This window comes from Camarhynchus parvulus, chromosome 4 (genome assembly GCF_901933205.1).
Source record: "Camarhynchus parvulus chromosome 4, STF_HiC, whole genome shotgun sequence".
Classification (NCBI taxonomy): domain Eukaryota; kingdom Metazoa; phylum Chordata; class Aves; order Passeriformes; family Thraupidae; genus Camarhynchus; species Camarhynchus parvulus.
The window spans coordinates 46,023,297-46,039,216 of NC_044574.1; the positions used below are offsets into that span (position 1 = coordinate 46,023,297).

The 15,920-nt window shown below is 39.2% G+C and overlaps 1 protein-coding gene across 1 annotated transcript in view; it reads left to right on the forward strand.

The window, feature by feature from the left end:
* NPNT (nephronectin) overlaps positions 1-15,920 on the forward strand; it is a 61,426-nt gene that overhangs the window by 26,323 nt on the left and 19,183 nt on the right. The window contains 4 exon segments of the mRNA XM_030948337.1: positions 3,562-3,654; positions 10,416-10,535; positions 11,347-11,466; positions 15,588-15,722. Of these exon segments, the coding sequence (XP_030804197.1) occupies positions 3,562-3,654; positions 10,416-10,535; positions 11,347-11,466; positions 15,588-15,722 (468 nt within the window).

Here is a 15,920-nt window from a genome sequence, read left to right on the forward strand (position 1 = left end):
GAAGTTAATGGGAACAGAGAGTAAATCTTCACATCTGACCCAAGAAAAAAGCATTTAAAATTATCCAACTGAAGTGAATAATCATGAGACCAGAGGATTTTTTTTTTTTTTTTGCTGATTACCTCTTGAATGAATTGGTCAATAAAGTGAAAAGGAAAGTTTAGTTATAGGTTATTCTGTGTCACAGATAAAAAAGCAAGACTTGACTAAAAATGAAAATTGCTGTGCTTAGGATTCTTTTTCTGTCCATGTCAATCCACATTCACACCCAATGGGAGTTCAGCTTAACAGCTTTCAGAGAGTAATCCTTGGATGTGGTAGGTCTGCTTTGATACTGGTTCAACAGTAAATTAGTAAACAGTACTTTGAGCAGCACTTGTCTATGCCAGTATAATTTTAACTTTTGTTTGCAAAAATTACTATTATAAAGAGTAGAAAGTTTTTACTGAGTTTTGGCAGTCCTTCTCAGACCCTTCTGGATTTCACTGCCCTATGTTCATAAGAGAGTGACTTTCTCAACTTGGAGTAACCCTTCTGTCTACATTTCCTTCTTTTCTAGTAGGGAAGCAAGTGTTACATAACAGGCTGAAATCCAGGGACATGGGTTATTTCAGTTATTGTAAATGTGGGTCACTTGGAAGGAAATGATGGTTTATTGGTTGTGGAGGAATTCTTAAATTCTCAAGAGGCAAGAAGTAGTAATTGGGAGACTTTTTTTCTCCATTACTTGTGAGTCTACTTGTTTCCAAAAAAATGCAGAAACTCCATTTGTCTGTGTGTGAATGGAGTGACTGAAGTATTCTGTTCTGTTGTATCTGGAGCTTTGCAGGAAAACAAGTAGAGTGGAGAATTAAAGGACCCAGTCACATCAGCACATGTAGTGTATGCTCTCACTCATGCCAAACAGCTGAAATAATTGTCTGCTATTAAAAGAAATGCTGAAGGTCTGGCTTAAGCTTATTTTTGTACCTGCATCTGGTTGTTGCCAGTGTTCAAATAGAGCTTGCTGGGAATCAGTGAGTGGATTTACTGCCTTGTATGGGCAGCTTCTCCTTTTAATAAGGATTTTCATGCTGGAGATGGCAGGGCTGGAGCTGACCCACCGCTCTGGGCCTGGTCACTCTGGTAGGGCTCAGTAGGGACCCCAGCCAGGCATACAGACTTGGCTGAACCATCTGATTCTTTAGTCCTGAGCACCCTGCAAAGCCCTGATAAAGTTAATTGGAAGATGCACAAGTTTTATCCTGTGGGTGGTTTGATTCCTCATAGGAAATGCCATCAGATTTATTTGTGGTGTTGGCTGAGCTACAGATGTTGTTAAGCCTACTGCAAGGCGTTTTTTCCTGTATATAGAAATTCTTCAGTTTTAATATTGTATTGAATTTCAGCTGTGTCTAAATATGATTTGTAATGCTAAAGTAGCCCAAGTTCATAGAATGTACTCTAATAAACAGGTTTTCCTCAAGAACCGTGTTTGGCAGCAAACAAAGGTTTCCAAATACCCACTTAATATGCAAAACCCCCAGTGTTTTATGATGACTGACTTTATGGACAGTGGTTTGCTAGTCATTTGGATGCTTTCCTTGGAATAATAGAGATTTATGTCTTCAAGTATGAGATTTTTTTTTCTCTATCTGAGCTGCTGCTAATGTACAATCTGTGCAATTGAGTAATAGGCCAAGGCATAAAAAATTCAGCTAAAAATAAAGTTGCCACAGGTTCTTCTAGCAGTTACTGAACTGTTACATTTTACACAAAGTGATCCCATGGTACTTGTTGTTTCTTAAAAAGGACTGGTTTAAATAAGTGTATCCCACTTCTCAGTACCCATCTTCTCTAAAGTGCAGTTGAAAATTCAGGCAAGTTTCCAAAGCATATTTATAGTAATTTCTTTTTCTCTACTGTAGTTTAGATCACAACTTTTGTTTTTCCCTGGTTGCTTTGAAGTAATTAAGTTGGTCTTCATAGTTCTCAGTTTGCCACCATCACCTCTGATTAGACCTGGGTCTGTGATGCCAGGAAGACAAAAATCTCAGCATCTAAATGAGCTCTTAACCAAGGAGATCCTTTTTTCCTGTTGATGGCCATAGTGATTAAAAAAACAGTGAGTGTTTCCAAGTGCAGTGTTCTAGAAGTGTCTCATGGTGGGTCAGTTGCTCTTCAGTCAGACCTGTCCATTACCCAAGGACAGACTTCCTGAAGCATACCCTTTTAGGAGCCTGAGAAGCTCCTTTCCCTTACACGTCCATTGAGAGTTGTTTCTAAATATGAATCTTATTTCTTTGTTTCCAGACACTGTTTGTTGGGGAAAAAAAAAATCTTGCATTTCTGTTGCCTTTTAAGATACTCCTTAATACTTGTGTGGAAAGAGACTTCACCATTATACTAGGAAGATCCATCAGGAGCAGAGATGTAGATTTAAAATAAAGTTTTATGGTCTCAGGATTTATCACTGATTATACATATATTCTACATTTAAACAAAAAAACATGCCTGATAATAATGGAAGTCCTGAAACAGTCCTAAATAAAGGCAGTCCTAAAACTGGAGCAAACTCCTTCTATGCTAACAGTTGCTTCTCTGGATATATTTGTGGGAATTTCCATTTCTGCATGCTTTGAATCTTAAGGAGATTTTCAGAACATCAAAGGAGTACTTGGATAGTTCTTCCACAACCAAACCAAATATCTTGTTTTTTTAAAAAAAATTTGTTTAATTTAACTCTGTTGAACAGCTTGGCTAGAAGACAAATTGCATTTTTGAGTGCATTCTGGGAGATTTCTGTTAAATTATGTCCTTGATACATCCAGTTTTATGATACAGCCCGTTGTTGTCAGATTAATGTTGCATCTGGATCTGGTTAGATACTTGCAAATTCTAAATGATACTGTTACTTTGTAAAATGAAGCTTAAGCTAGGGTAAATAGATAAATCCTGGTTACAGGGTATTCAACTTATGCTACCATCTGATTTCTGTCTATTTTGTGTCTATCTTGCTTTAGCAGAGAGCTCAGCAGGATTGTGTATCTCCATTTTGTCATATAATGATAAACAAAATTTTTGAGCATAGTAACTACTATGCTTTTTTCCAGTAGGTTTAAAAAGTAGGTTTGATAATAGAAAAACATTTCTAATGCAAAGGACTTAGAAATGCTGTTTAAAATTTTCATCTGTCAAATGTTTTTCAGTTACACAGGAAAAGATTCCTGTTGGCTCATCTTACATCAACAAAAATATATTTGTGCATGAATTCTTATATTGCTTCAAAAGCAATGCTTTTGTTATTTGTCATTGAAGCTTTGAAAGTTTGCTTTGTGAATTTTGTTTTTGTCATATTGAGAGAGGTGTCAAAAAATGGCTTTCTATTATTTCTTGGGGATCTGTATTTATTTTCTGAGTATAACAGATTGTACTTCTATTTGTTAGGTAGTTGCTGTTTATTTCAAGGTAATTTGAAATAATTCAAATATTCAAATTATTGAAATATTCAATAACTTCACAGACATTTCACTGTCAGCTGTGACTGGAGTGGAAAGATAATGAGTATTCCCCTATTTGCAGCTATATGCCAGCCAGGGTGCAAACACGGTGAATGCATTGGGCCAAACAAGTGTAAGTGCCACCCAGGATACACAGGAAAAACTTGCAACCAAGGTAAGAAAGAATTTATTTTTGAAATCATGGACGTATTGTTGATCTCTGTACCCACCCCCACCAATGCTGTGTGTGTCCCCTGTGTTTGTAGAGTAATGAATTCATATATCAGGTCTGTTACTGCTGCAGCAAGTCTGATATTTGGACTGACTTTTGGAGGGAGATTGACATCTGCAGTGGATGACACAGGGGAAAAATTGCTTTCATTCAGAAGAAATCATTGAGATTAATATATAGGATGTAGTTACCTGCTTTCCTGTCCTTAATCAAAAGCAAATTATTTAAACCTTATGGTCAGGATTGCTGTTTTTTATGAAGTCACAATTTTCAGATTTGAATAGTGAAGTAATATTTTTTTCATTAAAAACCTCATAATTAATACATATTCATTTTAGTGTTCCTAATCCCGAACTAAGTTGCATTAAACCATTAAGGGGTTGGTGTAAGGATGAAGTTTCTCTTACTGGATTATCAAGTTTAATTGTTTGGATTTTTTTTTTCTCTAAAGTTATGTCCAAAGCATGTAATGGTATAAAGATCATAGAATATAAACAATTAGAGAAGTGTAATATGTGATTTTTTGACTTTGATGGCTAAGACATGTTCACACACAAATATATCTCAATTATAACTCTTTTGCAGTTGTCTCAGCCTACAGGAAAATCTTTGCATTTTCTGAGTGCTGAGGAAAGTATGGTAGAAAAGTGTGATATTTAGAATGATTTTCTTCTTTAAGGATATATTCTGCTGTTGCTAAATTTCTTATGACATTTTGATTTTTAGACTGAGTTCCTTTCTTTAAAAATGGATACATATTTATTTTCAGATTTACTAATCCTTCTCAAACTGATGTGAAAATGTGTGTTGTGTTTTTCAGTTTTCTTAAAAGTTTCCTTCATCTCTTACATTATTCTGTCTTTTTTTCCCCTATTCTGGGCTGACATTTTAAAGGGCATGTTGTTATTATTTTATTCTATGCGCTTTCATCGGTCCAAAACCTTTTTAGAAAACAGTGCAGTGAACTAACAGTTAGATGTGTGTGTAACAGTTTTTATAGGTAGCAAATAGTTTAACAATATCAAAAGAATGCTTTGAAAATTGCTGGAGGCTTCAGTCTTGAACTAAACTATTTACTTGCCACTAAATGCTAAGGAAGGAAAAATGTGATGGGTTATCAATGGAAGCACTTTGAGCAGTACTGATGAAATATTCTTGCTTGGTGTTGGTCACAAAGCGGCCTGGCAGATGTAGATGAGGTTTCTGAGATGCCAGCTGACTATGGTGCCCCAAATGTGCACCAGTTCAGGTGGCTGCTTCTGCTCTACTGCATGGTGAGACCCTGGAGCTGTTCCTGGGGTCATGATCTGTGTTCTTGCCGTGTGCTGATTCAGTGTTTGGATGAGGTTTGAAAGTGTGCAGTGAATGCAGAGGAGTGAAGGTGAGCAGTGAATGCTGGGAGGAGATTCAAATGACACAGGATAAATGTGACCTATGTTATTATAATACAGCACCTGCCCTGTTCAGCCTGTGGCCCATTTTCTCAATCCTGTTCTAGAATAGTAACAGAAGAAACAATGTTGGCAGAGGAGATGTTGGAGTTCCCTGCAGAGATGGAAGTGTTTCTAGCATGTGTGAATGGTTCTGGGCTGTAAAGTATGCTTATGTTCTTAGTGAAAGGCCTTCTTTGAGTACAAGCTCTGATAAACAGGCTTTACATCTTTTCTGTTCACGTGCCCCATGGATCAAGCTGTGTTCCTGGGACTGATCCAGGAGATCAGCCCAGCCTCACAGCAGAGCTGTTCATCCCTGACTGTGTGATGATGCTGGATGCTTGTCCTTTTCCAGTGGTACTGCAGCTGCTGTGACAATCCATACCTCGCTTTAGATCACTCTGAAGTTAAGACTACCTGATACTTTTTTAATTATGTTGCTATCCTCAGCAATCAAATTGCAGTGGCTGCACAAGAGCTAACCATGTGTTCTCCCTGCAGCATTCATATCTCCTGAATGGCTTTAGTGTTTTCCTTCTGGCTTTTTGATCCCAGCTTAAGCAGTGAAGAAAGAAACAGAGCCACTTGAGAGAAAATGCCCTCTGCCACCTCTCTTAATTTATAGTGATAACAACAGAACTCATACTTTCCAAATGCGTTCATTGTAAAGTTGGTAGCTGTTCTTGAAGAGAATACAAATAATATTCAGTAAGCACGTACAAACAGTTGTAATTTTTGCTAGCAATCTAAAGCACATGCAGGTTAACTTTCTTTGGCTGGGAAAGGTTGTGTTTATCAAAAAAAATCTAAGGCTGCTTTTCTGTAACTTTCTATTCTCTTACCTTGCTTGTTCTAGGAAAATGACGCAAAGTTCACTGCTTGAAATTCTTGTTAGCACTTGATATATTTGTATATTTATTAAGTGAAGAAATGCATATTGCCATGTTTTTATTATGCCTTCTCCCTACCCTGTGAAGATGTGCAGCTGTACACAAGTCTACTTGGTCAGAGCAAGGAAGCTCCTGTGTTCCCCCATCATCCTGCAGGAAATGTAGCAGCGAGGGGTGAGGTGCTCTTGTGTTTCAGGTGTTGCACCCCTGCTGTCTGCACGGCTTCAAACAGGAGTGCAATTTCTTGCGAAGGGAGTGGAGGCTGATAGACCCATCAATGGCTGGGATGTGAAAGCTGAACCTACAGTGCCCTTAGCATGCAGAGCAAATAATTGATTGTATTTCCTTGGTGCTGTTGTGTGTATTCAAAATTGACTCTGCCATACTCGTGGTTGTCACTTGCATTGTTTCTTTCCTCTGCTCTTCTTTCAGAGCCTGGCTTTTTTCTTTTCTGAGTTCCTGTGATAGTGATGGAAATTGTTTATCAGGTCAGATAAAGACAAAACTGTGACTTAGATGAAGTTGGAAGTTGTAGAAAAGGAGGGCTAAAAAATCCAATTTGGCAGCTGTTGATTAATCAGACTAAGTGAACAGAACTGTTCAGGTGATAGAAATTTCTTATGAGGTTGACATGGTAGTGTAATTGCAACTGCTGGAAATGAAAGCTCATCTACTGTTTATATTATGGTGATAACAGTTTAATTTTTCTACTTGATTTCTGGTCCTTGGCTTTTTATTTTCAGAGTTGGGTAAATGTAGCATTGAATATTTAACTTCAATGTTGCGTGATCCAAGTTACATGATAGGCAAAAAAGGCAGAAAAAGTCCTGAGTGCTGAAGCCTGCAGAAGCTAATTGAAAGGAAATAGCAGAGGGCATTGAATCTGCTTAGAAATAAGTGGCCCATTGTTGGGTGTGCACTGAAGTTAGTCCAAGACCATGTGTGGTGCAGTGCAGCAGTCAAAGGAGTCACATCCGGGTTTGCCAGCATAACACTCTGTCCTTCCCTTGCACTCACATTTCATTTAATTCCTTTAGATATAAAATACCTGTGCTCAGCAGCTTGTGTTTGTTATAAACCTGCGTCCCATAGTGGCCAAAACAGTCAGTCTGCTTTTATGTACTCTACTGCCTTGTTACTTTGAAATCAAGAGTGCTGGTTTTGCATTGGCTGTCAGTTGTAGGCAATGTGGGAAATTAAAATATTGAAAAATGAAATTCTCAAGTGCAGGACAATGAGTGGACATTCCCACAAAGAAATTAAAGGGATTTAACTTTTTAATAGTGTTGCACTTTATACTATTCTCATAGTATGTTACTAATAGGTGTCTATTTGTCAGTACTAGAGCTTTCATTTCTGTACTAAGAATACTTTGTATCAAGTGGTGGTGTAGAATTCAGAGTCCTGTAAAAGGATCCAGTATTTTAAGGCTCATAATGTAATTTATACTCTATGCAGGGTGATATACTGAGAACAGTCGTAAATTCTTATTTTCAGCTTAGAGTCTGGGGTCATAATTCTGGAAGTAAGTGCACAACAGTCCTTTAGTAGTCAGGAGTATCTAAACTTAGGAGCTGAAGTGCAATGGAATTTAAACACTAGAACTTAACACAAGGCACTGTTAAAATCCTTCCCTGTCAACTTAATTTCAGTATTACTTTTCCTTATTCTGTCCCTACTTCTAGTTAAGTATTTTATACTTAGCTCTATTATGCCTTTATTTTGTAAAGTGATTATTTTTGTAGAAAATAGGAAGAATACAGATATTTTAGACTGAGAGAGCTTTTTTTTCCTCTTACTTCAAAATGATGGTTGTCAGTGAACTTCAGTATATTCAATACTATGGGTTCCTTGGGGATACATTTATGATTTGAAATCAAATGCTAACAGAGTTTTTGAATGTAACAATGACTTTTTTAACAGACACATTTCATGTGTAATAAATATGTTAATACAGCTACAATGTCTGTCAGGAACTGCCTACTTGTGGTATGCTTTACAGAAAAAAGAAAAAACAATTTTTTTTGTGCTGCCAAGAGAAGTTTGCCTTTCAAAACATGAACTTCCATCTGCTTATTATTTGAGATTTTTATGTAAACCTTCTTTTCACACAAAGTTTTCCACAATGAGAACTTGTTCTTGCCCTGTAGCATAATCATCTGCTGCATTTCCATTCGGCCTAGGCATATACCTGTAGTCACAACTCCTAGGAGAAGGCCCTGCTTTCACAGGACAAAATGTGCTTTCTTCTACAGCTGTTTCTCTCAAACCCAGAAGGTACTTCCTTGGGAGTATGGCTTTGGTACCTATTGTGAGAAGAATACTCTCCTTGCAACTCCTGAAACTTTTTCCAACTCCCAAAGAGTGAGAGCTGCAAAGGGATGCTGTCTCTGCAGCACGTGGTCCCCAGGAAGATGGTAGAGGTGGTCATCTCTCCCTCTTTATCATGCACAGGTCATGCCCTTATTTTGGCAATCTTTCCTCACTGAAGTCCTGCTTAGGCTCACCTGATCTTCCTCACCACTTGAGGAGGAAGTATTCCCCTTCAGGCTTCATGGAAACATCTTGTCCAGCCTTAGCAGGTAGAAATGGAAAATTACATCCCTTACTGCTGCCCTCTTGCAGAAGAGGGGAGCAGGAGGCATTCTTGTCCTTAAACATGCTGTTCTTCCTGAGACCTTGGGAAATGAACTAAGGGGAGGGCCGTGTCTGCATGACGCTCACTATTCCTTCACCCCATGAAGATGGAAACAAAGTAGGTCAGAAGACAGCAAGTTTAATGATACATATACACACTGTTAGGAGCTCTCAGGAACAGCAGTGACAAAACAGGCAACATCCTTGCGGCTGAGTTTGGATTACATCAGTGACTTGTGTGATACGTGTATTTTTCTCTTGATGGCTCTGCATTTTACCAATCAAAATGAAATGGAATATATTTCTCAGTTTTAGAATGCTATTTAGAAATATTTTGCCTGGAAAGAGTAAGGTGAAGAATGTTACTCTCACAAACCAATGGATTGCAGAGTTTCAGGACAAATTTAAAATCCAGACATTAAGAACTTGTAAATATCCAGGTGTAGTTGTCTAGAATCAATGTTTTCTCTAACTTCACCCCCACGATGAATGTAATTTTTCTCACTCCATTTACTACACAGACCCAGTTAAGTTTTCTGCTTTACTTCTGAAAAAGAATCAATAAATTACTGACTTCATTGCAACCATTGTTCATCTTTCTGGTTCGGCATCTTAATCCTGAGCCTTTGCTTCTGGTCCACAGGAGGCATCTGTCACCTCCTCAGCTGGCATTTTATGAAGTGGCTACTGTGTGTGTATCTATGACATGATGGGAGCCTCAAGGCTTACTTTTCTGCTACATGGATTGAGTGACACTTGATATGATGGTGCTTAGGACTCGGAGATGGCTCATGGAAAAGTTCTGGAAAAAATGGCAGTTCTCTGTCTGCAAAAGACCGCCAGACAGCATGGTGCGGTATTAGAGATGATGGTTGATAACTCATTTTCTTAGGTCCTCATTGGCTGGATTTGTGAATAGATTTATTATTTTCATGTTTGTTCTCATCTTTGTTCATCACTATACAAATAACTAGCGACAATAGTAAGTGACAAATTATTCTGGCTTACTCAGACAAAATCAACACATTCTTGGAAGAGAATTCTGAAGGAAATCGTCTTCTTGTTTGAAGTTCTGTCTACTAATATGGAAACTGTAGGCTGAATATTTTCAGTTCAAGCCATGAATTCTCTATTAAATTGTAAGTCTGAAATGCTAGCCTCATGGATGGTCCTTGACAAATATAGCTGATGTCAGATACTTTCTTTTAGTGTTTTTTAGATGATAAGGATTGAATTTTCTCTGTGAGATTGTTTAGAGTAAGTTGGCATCAGCTTTCCTACCTTCCTCTGCCACTAATTCTGAAGCATGATAGTGAATCACTGAATTGCTATCAGAAACACTGATAGTGATTGCAGAATTGCAGAGCCATGTTTGCTTTCTCTCTCCTCCTTCCTCTTCCGAGTGCTGCCTGGTCCTGGACATGGCATCAGCGTGAATAGTGGCAAGACATGGGCAGCCTGAGCTTGTGTGTTGCCTAATGAAGCAACTGGCACTTCATCTAATGCTAATACTGTCATTTTTGAAAAGACATCTATGAAACCAAGCCAAATAAGCTGCTTGGCTGCGGGGATGAACAGCGCTTCATGCAGGATGTTTTAGATGCTTGCTATCAACTGAGCTGTGTATAAAAAGCTAATTGCTGTATTTTTCCTTCCTTCTCCAGCAGCTTGAACTGGCAGTTTTTCCATGCATGCCTGGTATGTTTTCTTCTCCCAGCCTCTTCCCTTGTGCCCTTCATTTCAGATCTGAATGAGTGTGGACTAAAGCCACGGCCGTGCAAGCACCGCTGTATGAACACCTACGGCAGCTACAAGTGCTACTGCCTGAATGGCTACATGCTCATGCCAGATGGAACCTGCTCAAGTACGGCCAGCCTTGCTGCTTGCTCTCTCTCAGCTTCCCAGAATCCCTGCTGGAATTTCCCTGGACAACTTCTATGAAATGAAAATGAGTCCCCAAGTAAAAGATTAATCCTGCTGGAAATTAGGCAGCTGCACAAGATGAGCTCTTTTTTTCCCTGGTTAAATTAGGCTGAAAAAAACCAGGAGCAATTGTTTTGATTTTTATTAGTTTTATTGAAAGTTTCCCCCAGAGCATTCTTCAGTGCTGTAAATCACTGCTAATTGGCCTTTGAGGACAAGAGCTTGCAGTTTTCATTGCAGCAAGACACCTGCATTTCTGCTGCCTTTTGGCCTTATGAATGTAAAATCTTTAATGCTGCAGATGCTGGTTGTTTGACTGGTATAAAAATTGTACTGCCATCTCTCTGGGGATCAGGTTCTTACTTGCTCCTGTAAAAACAGTTACTTTGAGTATCTGGACAGAGGAAAGGGGAGAGAAATTACTTTCAATTTGAGATATCCCATTTTTAAAATGGCAGTAACTATCCAGCAGAGTCTGTATTACATATTAGGCTTTATATTCTGGGGACTGCATTCAATAACACAACTTACTACAATTGTGGTAGTTTTCTTTTTTTTTCCCTATTATTTTCTTAGAGAAGTAGTTTGTGGAAAGAAAAATTTTACTAGCAGATGTTTTTCCTCTTTGAAGGATACAAGCATTTTCCCACTTTCATCATAAATATGTGCTGTCTTAATTCTCCAAAATTCTCAGTCATTTTGTAGCACTCATCATAGTCTTTATCTGAATGTGTTCACTCATTTTTCTCCAGATGCCCTTTCTTGCCTGATGGCAAACTGTCAGTATGGCTGTGATGTGCTGAAAGGGGAGGTGCGCTGCCGCTGTCCTTCTCCGGGGCTACAGCTTGGGCCTGATGGCAGGACTTGTGTAGGTACGTGATCAAATGTAGATTTAAAAATTTTAATTTTTTTTTCTCCAGAATGCTTTTATCCTTGCACAGAATGCAGTCCAAGAGAGTTTATCAGAGGTACTTAGAATGCATAGAACAGGCAGTTTAAAGTTGCTAATAATGAGAGGAGTAATAGGGCGGTTGCTCAGGTGCCCTTGTGGCAGAGATTGCCAGTGTTTTCAGTCCTGCAAGTTTCATTGTCTGCCTAAAGCCCATACAGACTCCTTGGTATCCAAGCCCTTGGCCCTTGCCACTCTTGCTACTGGGTCATTTTAAGCAATTGCTAACTCCAAAATATCTGCCTGCATAAAAAAAGGAATGGGGAGATCACCTTTCCCTCATACCCAACAAGGTGGTGCCTAGCTCAGTGGGTTATTTTGTAAAAATCACTGATATTGTAGAGGGGCAAGGTGAAGGTCTCTACATGTTCCTGGTATTAGTGGGATTGAATGTGCTGTCTTTCTTCCATACTGTGAAAACTCCAGGTTAAAATAAACACTGGAACTTAGAGTGTATAAAAGTGAAATATTTTGTTCCCATGTTTGTGAACATGGAAAAGGTGCTTATGGTTAATCAGACTCTACTATGGTCTGAAGAACAGTGTGACGTCATTTCATCAGTCATTAACTATACATCCTGAGTGGGATATGATGCTCTAGTGATTTCATTATTTATATTCTGTGAAGTGCTACAATTACATAACCAGTAACACTGAAAGAATGTAAGAAAATGGGGACATCCTAATCATCCCTTTGGGTGTCTTGGCTGCCCACAGGGTAGGTGGTTCTCCAAGTGCCTGACCCATGCTGACCAAAAATTTGTTGGTAGAGAAAGGGACAGACTCTAGATCTTCTGATGAGAAGAGCAGGCTCCACACCAAGTCAGAGGCTTTCTGAAGTGCATGATTGGCAAATCTGTGCATGGAAAAAAATGGAAAGAACAGGACCGACTGTTGTTGCATACTGAAGGGATTAAGTTGTAATAAATCCCATTGTGGATATTATGGCAGAGAGATCTTTGGAAAATACTGGTGCCATGAGATAGTGAGCTGAATGATTTTAAGTACAAATTCAAGAAAGCTACACCAAGTAGAGAAATTTGCTAGGAAAAATGCTTGCAACATTCTCCCAGTGTTCATTTTTCTATCCAGGAAAACTTCATACTTGGAAATAACCAAAGTGTACTTTAATGCCAAATAGTAACACTCAAACCAGTCCTATGAAGCTCTTTGAGTTCTTCAGTGCAGTTTTCAAAAAAACTTCCCCCCCCCACCCCCAGAAAGCCAAAGAACTGTGTACCCACATTTTAGTTGGGTATGCATCATTCAGAATGATCTCATAACTTATTTCTAAAACTTCCCCAAGAATTTCAGAGCAGCCTGGTACAATACAGAGAAAATAGTTACAGCAAGAGATGCCTGTTCTTCCTGCATTGTAACATAATGTTCTCCCCTTTTTTGGTAAGAAGTGATTATGACATGCACGCTTTCTGTGTTATTTCTCTTTCAAGTTCGAGTTGCAGTAAATACCTCAAAGAGTTGAAGCTACTTGGGACTAAGGCTGTGCTTTTCCCTCATGTTTGTACAAGCTTGTCACTGTTGGGGGAGTTGTTGGCTCCAGCAAGGGTCTAGATAGTGCTGCAGTACAAATAAAAGTGTAGGTGGTGGTAAGAAAATTGAAGTGTGCGTTGCCTACAGCTCATGAGATTCTTGTTTGAGGAAAGTCTGAAACAGCTGGGAATGCAAGGCCTATTTTTAGCACAGGTGGAAATTCCTCTGGGCATTATTCTGTTCTTAGTTTAACACTTGCTGAGCATTCCCTTATTTAAAATGTTCCTTTCAGACAATCAGTAAAGAGCCACCAATTTGGCTATAAAGGTAAATCATATAAACTAAATGACAACAAAGTGAAAAAAATAGTTCAGCAAAGTGTTTGGTGAAAATCTGGATTAAATAGCTAATTAGTTGATTAATGACTCTTGAATCAATAAATCAATTGGTCTTGCCAGGTTTTTGGGTTGGGATTTTAATTTAATGAAATGAGCCATATACACATTTCATCTTCAAATGTTCTGAAATTATTTGAGGGCTGAAAATAATGATTTTTCACTATAAAATTAATTCTTTCATTTTTGTGTGTGTTTAGAAAATTGAAGATTCAGCCCTGTAAACTTAAAAATTATGCTATTTTGAAATTAGTCTTAGGTTATTTTGGGCTTGGTAATCTGGTCATACTTGCAACAAGAGAGAGAAGCAATTCTGCTTCTCTGGTGGACTCTGACCATCATGCTCATTAGGTGCTGACCATCACACTGCCTCATGTGCCTTTGGAGCAGCTCCCTGATGCTGATGTGAGCTCCAAAACCCCCCTCCATGCACTGCTTTTCACAGGAAGCAGGTATGAACCACAGCACATTGCAGCAGGCAAAGGGAAACAGCTCTACAGCTTTTGGTCCAGATGTGGGTTGGCTTGAAATAAGCCACAGCCACTGTGCTGTTTGAGAGCTGCAGGAAACTGATCACAAGCACTAGCATATCATCTTTGGCCACTGATTAAAAAGTGCATTTCCCCTCAGCAATGAGCATCCATGCACCTCTCATTATATTCAAGTGGAAGGCTGTTACATTTTTCCATATTTTGGCATCAGTTTTGAACAGTGTATTGATTAACACTTCTGTCCTGTATCTCTAGGACATATAACTGCCTACCACTACACTGCTGCAATAATTTAACATAATTTTTGCCTTATGTGAATTTGCAAAAATGTGAATTAATATGAATATGTACAGAGGAAGAAGCAGGACATGCTACATTAGGTTTTTAAAGATCATAATCCATGCCATGATGAAGTATATTCAGTGGCTAATCTTGTTCTTACTGAACTACTTTTGGAAGCTGTGGTTTAAAGATTAAAAAACTCAACCAAAACCAACAAAAACCCCAACTAACTCTTAGTAATCAAGAGTCTTAAACTTGCAGCCTTGAAATAATATTTTAATAAAGGATAGAAAATTGTGACTCGTTGATTAAATTGTAATAAGAAGCATGATAGAGTTTGTAAAACTTAGTAGCATACTCAAAGCCTAAAATGTTAACAATAAATTCAAATCAAGAGAGAGATTTATAGGAAGATTCAGGCACGTGGAGAGATGCCCAGTATTGGCCTTGTTTTCTTTCTCATTGAGGCCTTTACTGCACCATTCCAGCAATGCTTCTGATGGAGAGAGAGCAGTCAGACAGGCCAGGAGTGTGGGAGCTCAGGGATTGAATCCCTGCTGTCCTCAGTAATTCTTCATGCAGAGTGGGACAGTGCCAGCAGGAGCTCCTGGGATGACCCATCTGGCCAATAATTCATGGCTTTAAGTCACTTCTCTTGGCTGTGGGAGCCCAGCTTGGAGAGAAGCAGAAGCCCCATCTCCCCCACTCAGGTAGCTGCCCTAACTAACCAGCAGCTTTTGGTAACATATTTTCTGTGCACTGGAAGAGGCTCTGCCTTGTTCAGGCCTCTTTCACAAGAGCAGCAGGGCATCAATCACTCGGCTTTGTTTTGCACTCTTGACATCGGCAGCTGAAGGGCTCCTTTTGGGAAAAGAACTGCATGGAGAGCAAAATCTTGCTTTCCCATAGATCAAGAGCCTGATAGAACTGCAGAGCAAAGGCTTGAACTGTGCCCTGTAGATAACCAGCAAACACGAGGAGCTGCGTGCGTCAGAAGCAGCCGTGCATGGCAGGTCTGTACCTCAGTGGAGAATTAGTGTTTGAGCACTCAGCAGCCTCTGTTCAGTGTCCAAGGGCTGCAGAGTGACTGGCAGCACAAGCAGCTTTTGTGTGTCAGCCTGACCTCGTCTGAGAGCTCCCCAGGCAGGGAGAGCAGCAGTGGGTGAGCATCAGCTGCTCCCTGGGCATCTGCCTGTGACCCAGAGCTGAACTGGAGGGCACAGCCAGAAGAAGTGCTCATGAATTACTGCTGGCTGACCAAGGGCCCATATAAAAAATACTTTGGCTATTCTTTAGCTTTCCATTATGTGAAACCAGTTTCATTTAGACAGCATAAATTGTATTTTAACTGTTATTAAGAATAATACAGTTCCTTTGTTTCCACAGATATTGATGAATGTGCTACTGGGAGGGTTCTCTGCCCACGATTCAGGCACTGTGTCAATACCTTCGGGAGCTACATTTGCAGGTGTCATAAAGGCTTTGACCTGATGTACATTGGAGGCAAATACCAGTGCCATGGTAATGACAAGCTATTTCTCACATGCATGTAATAGAGTTGTGTATTTGAAAATTAAATTAATGCTCAAAGAGGAATGTTTATTTATTATGGCTGAAATGTTGAAGCAGGTTGTTTTACACTGCATTGGTATTTTAAGAAAGGGTGGATTATAGAAATAGGCTGTGAAAGAGAAGGCATGTATTTGGCCCACATTCTTG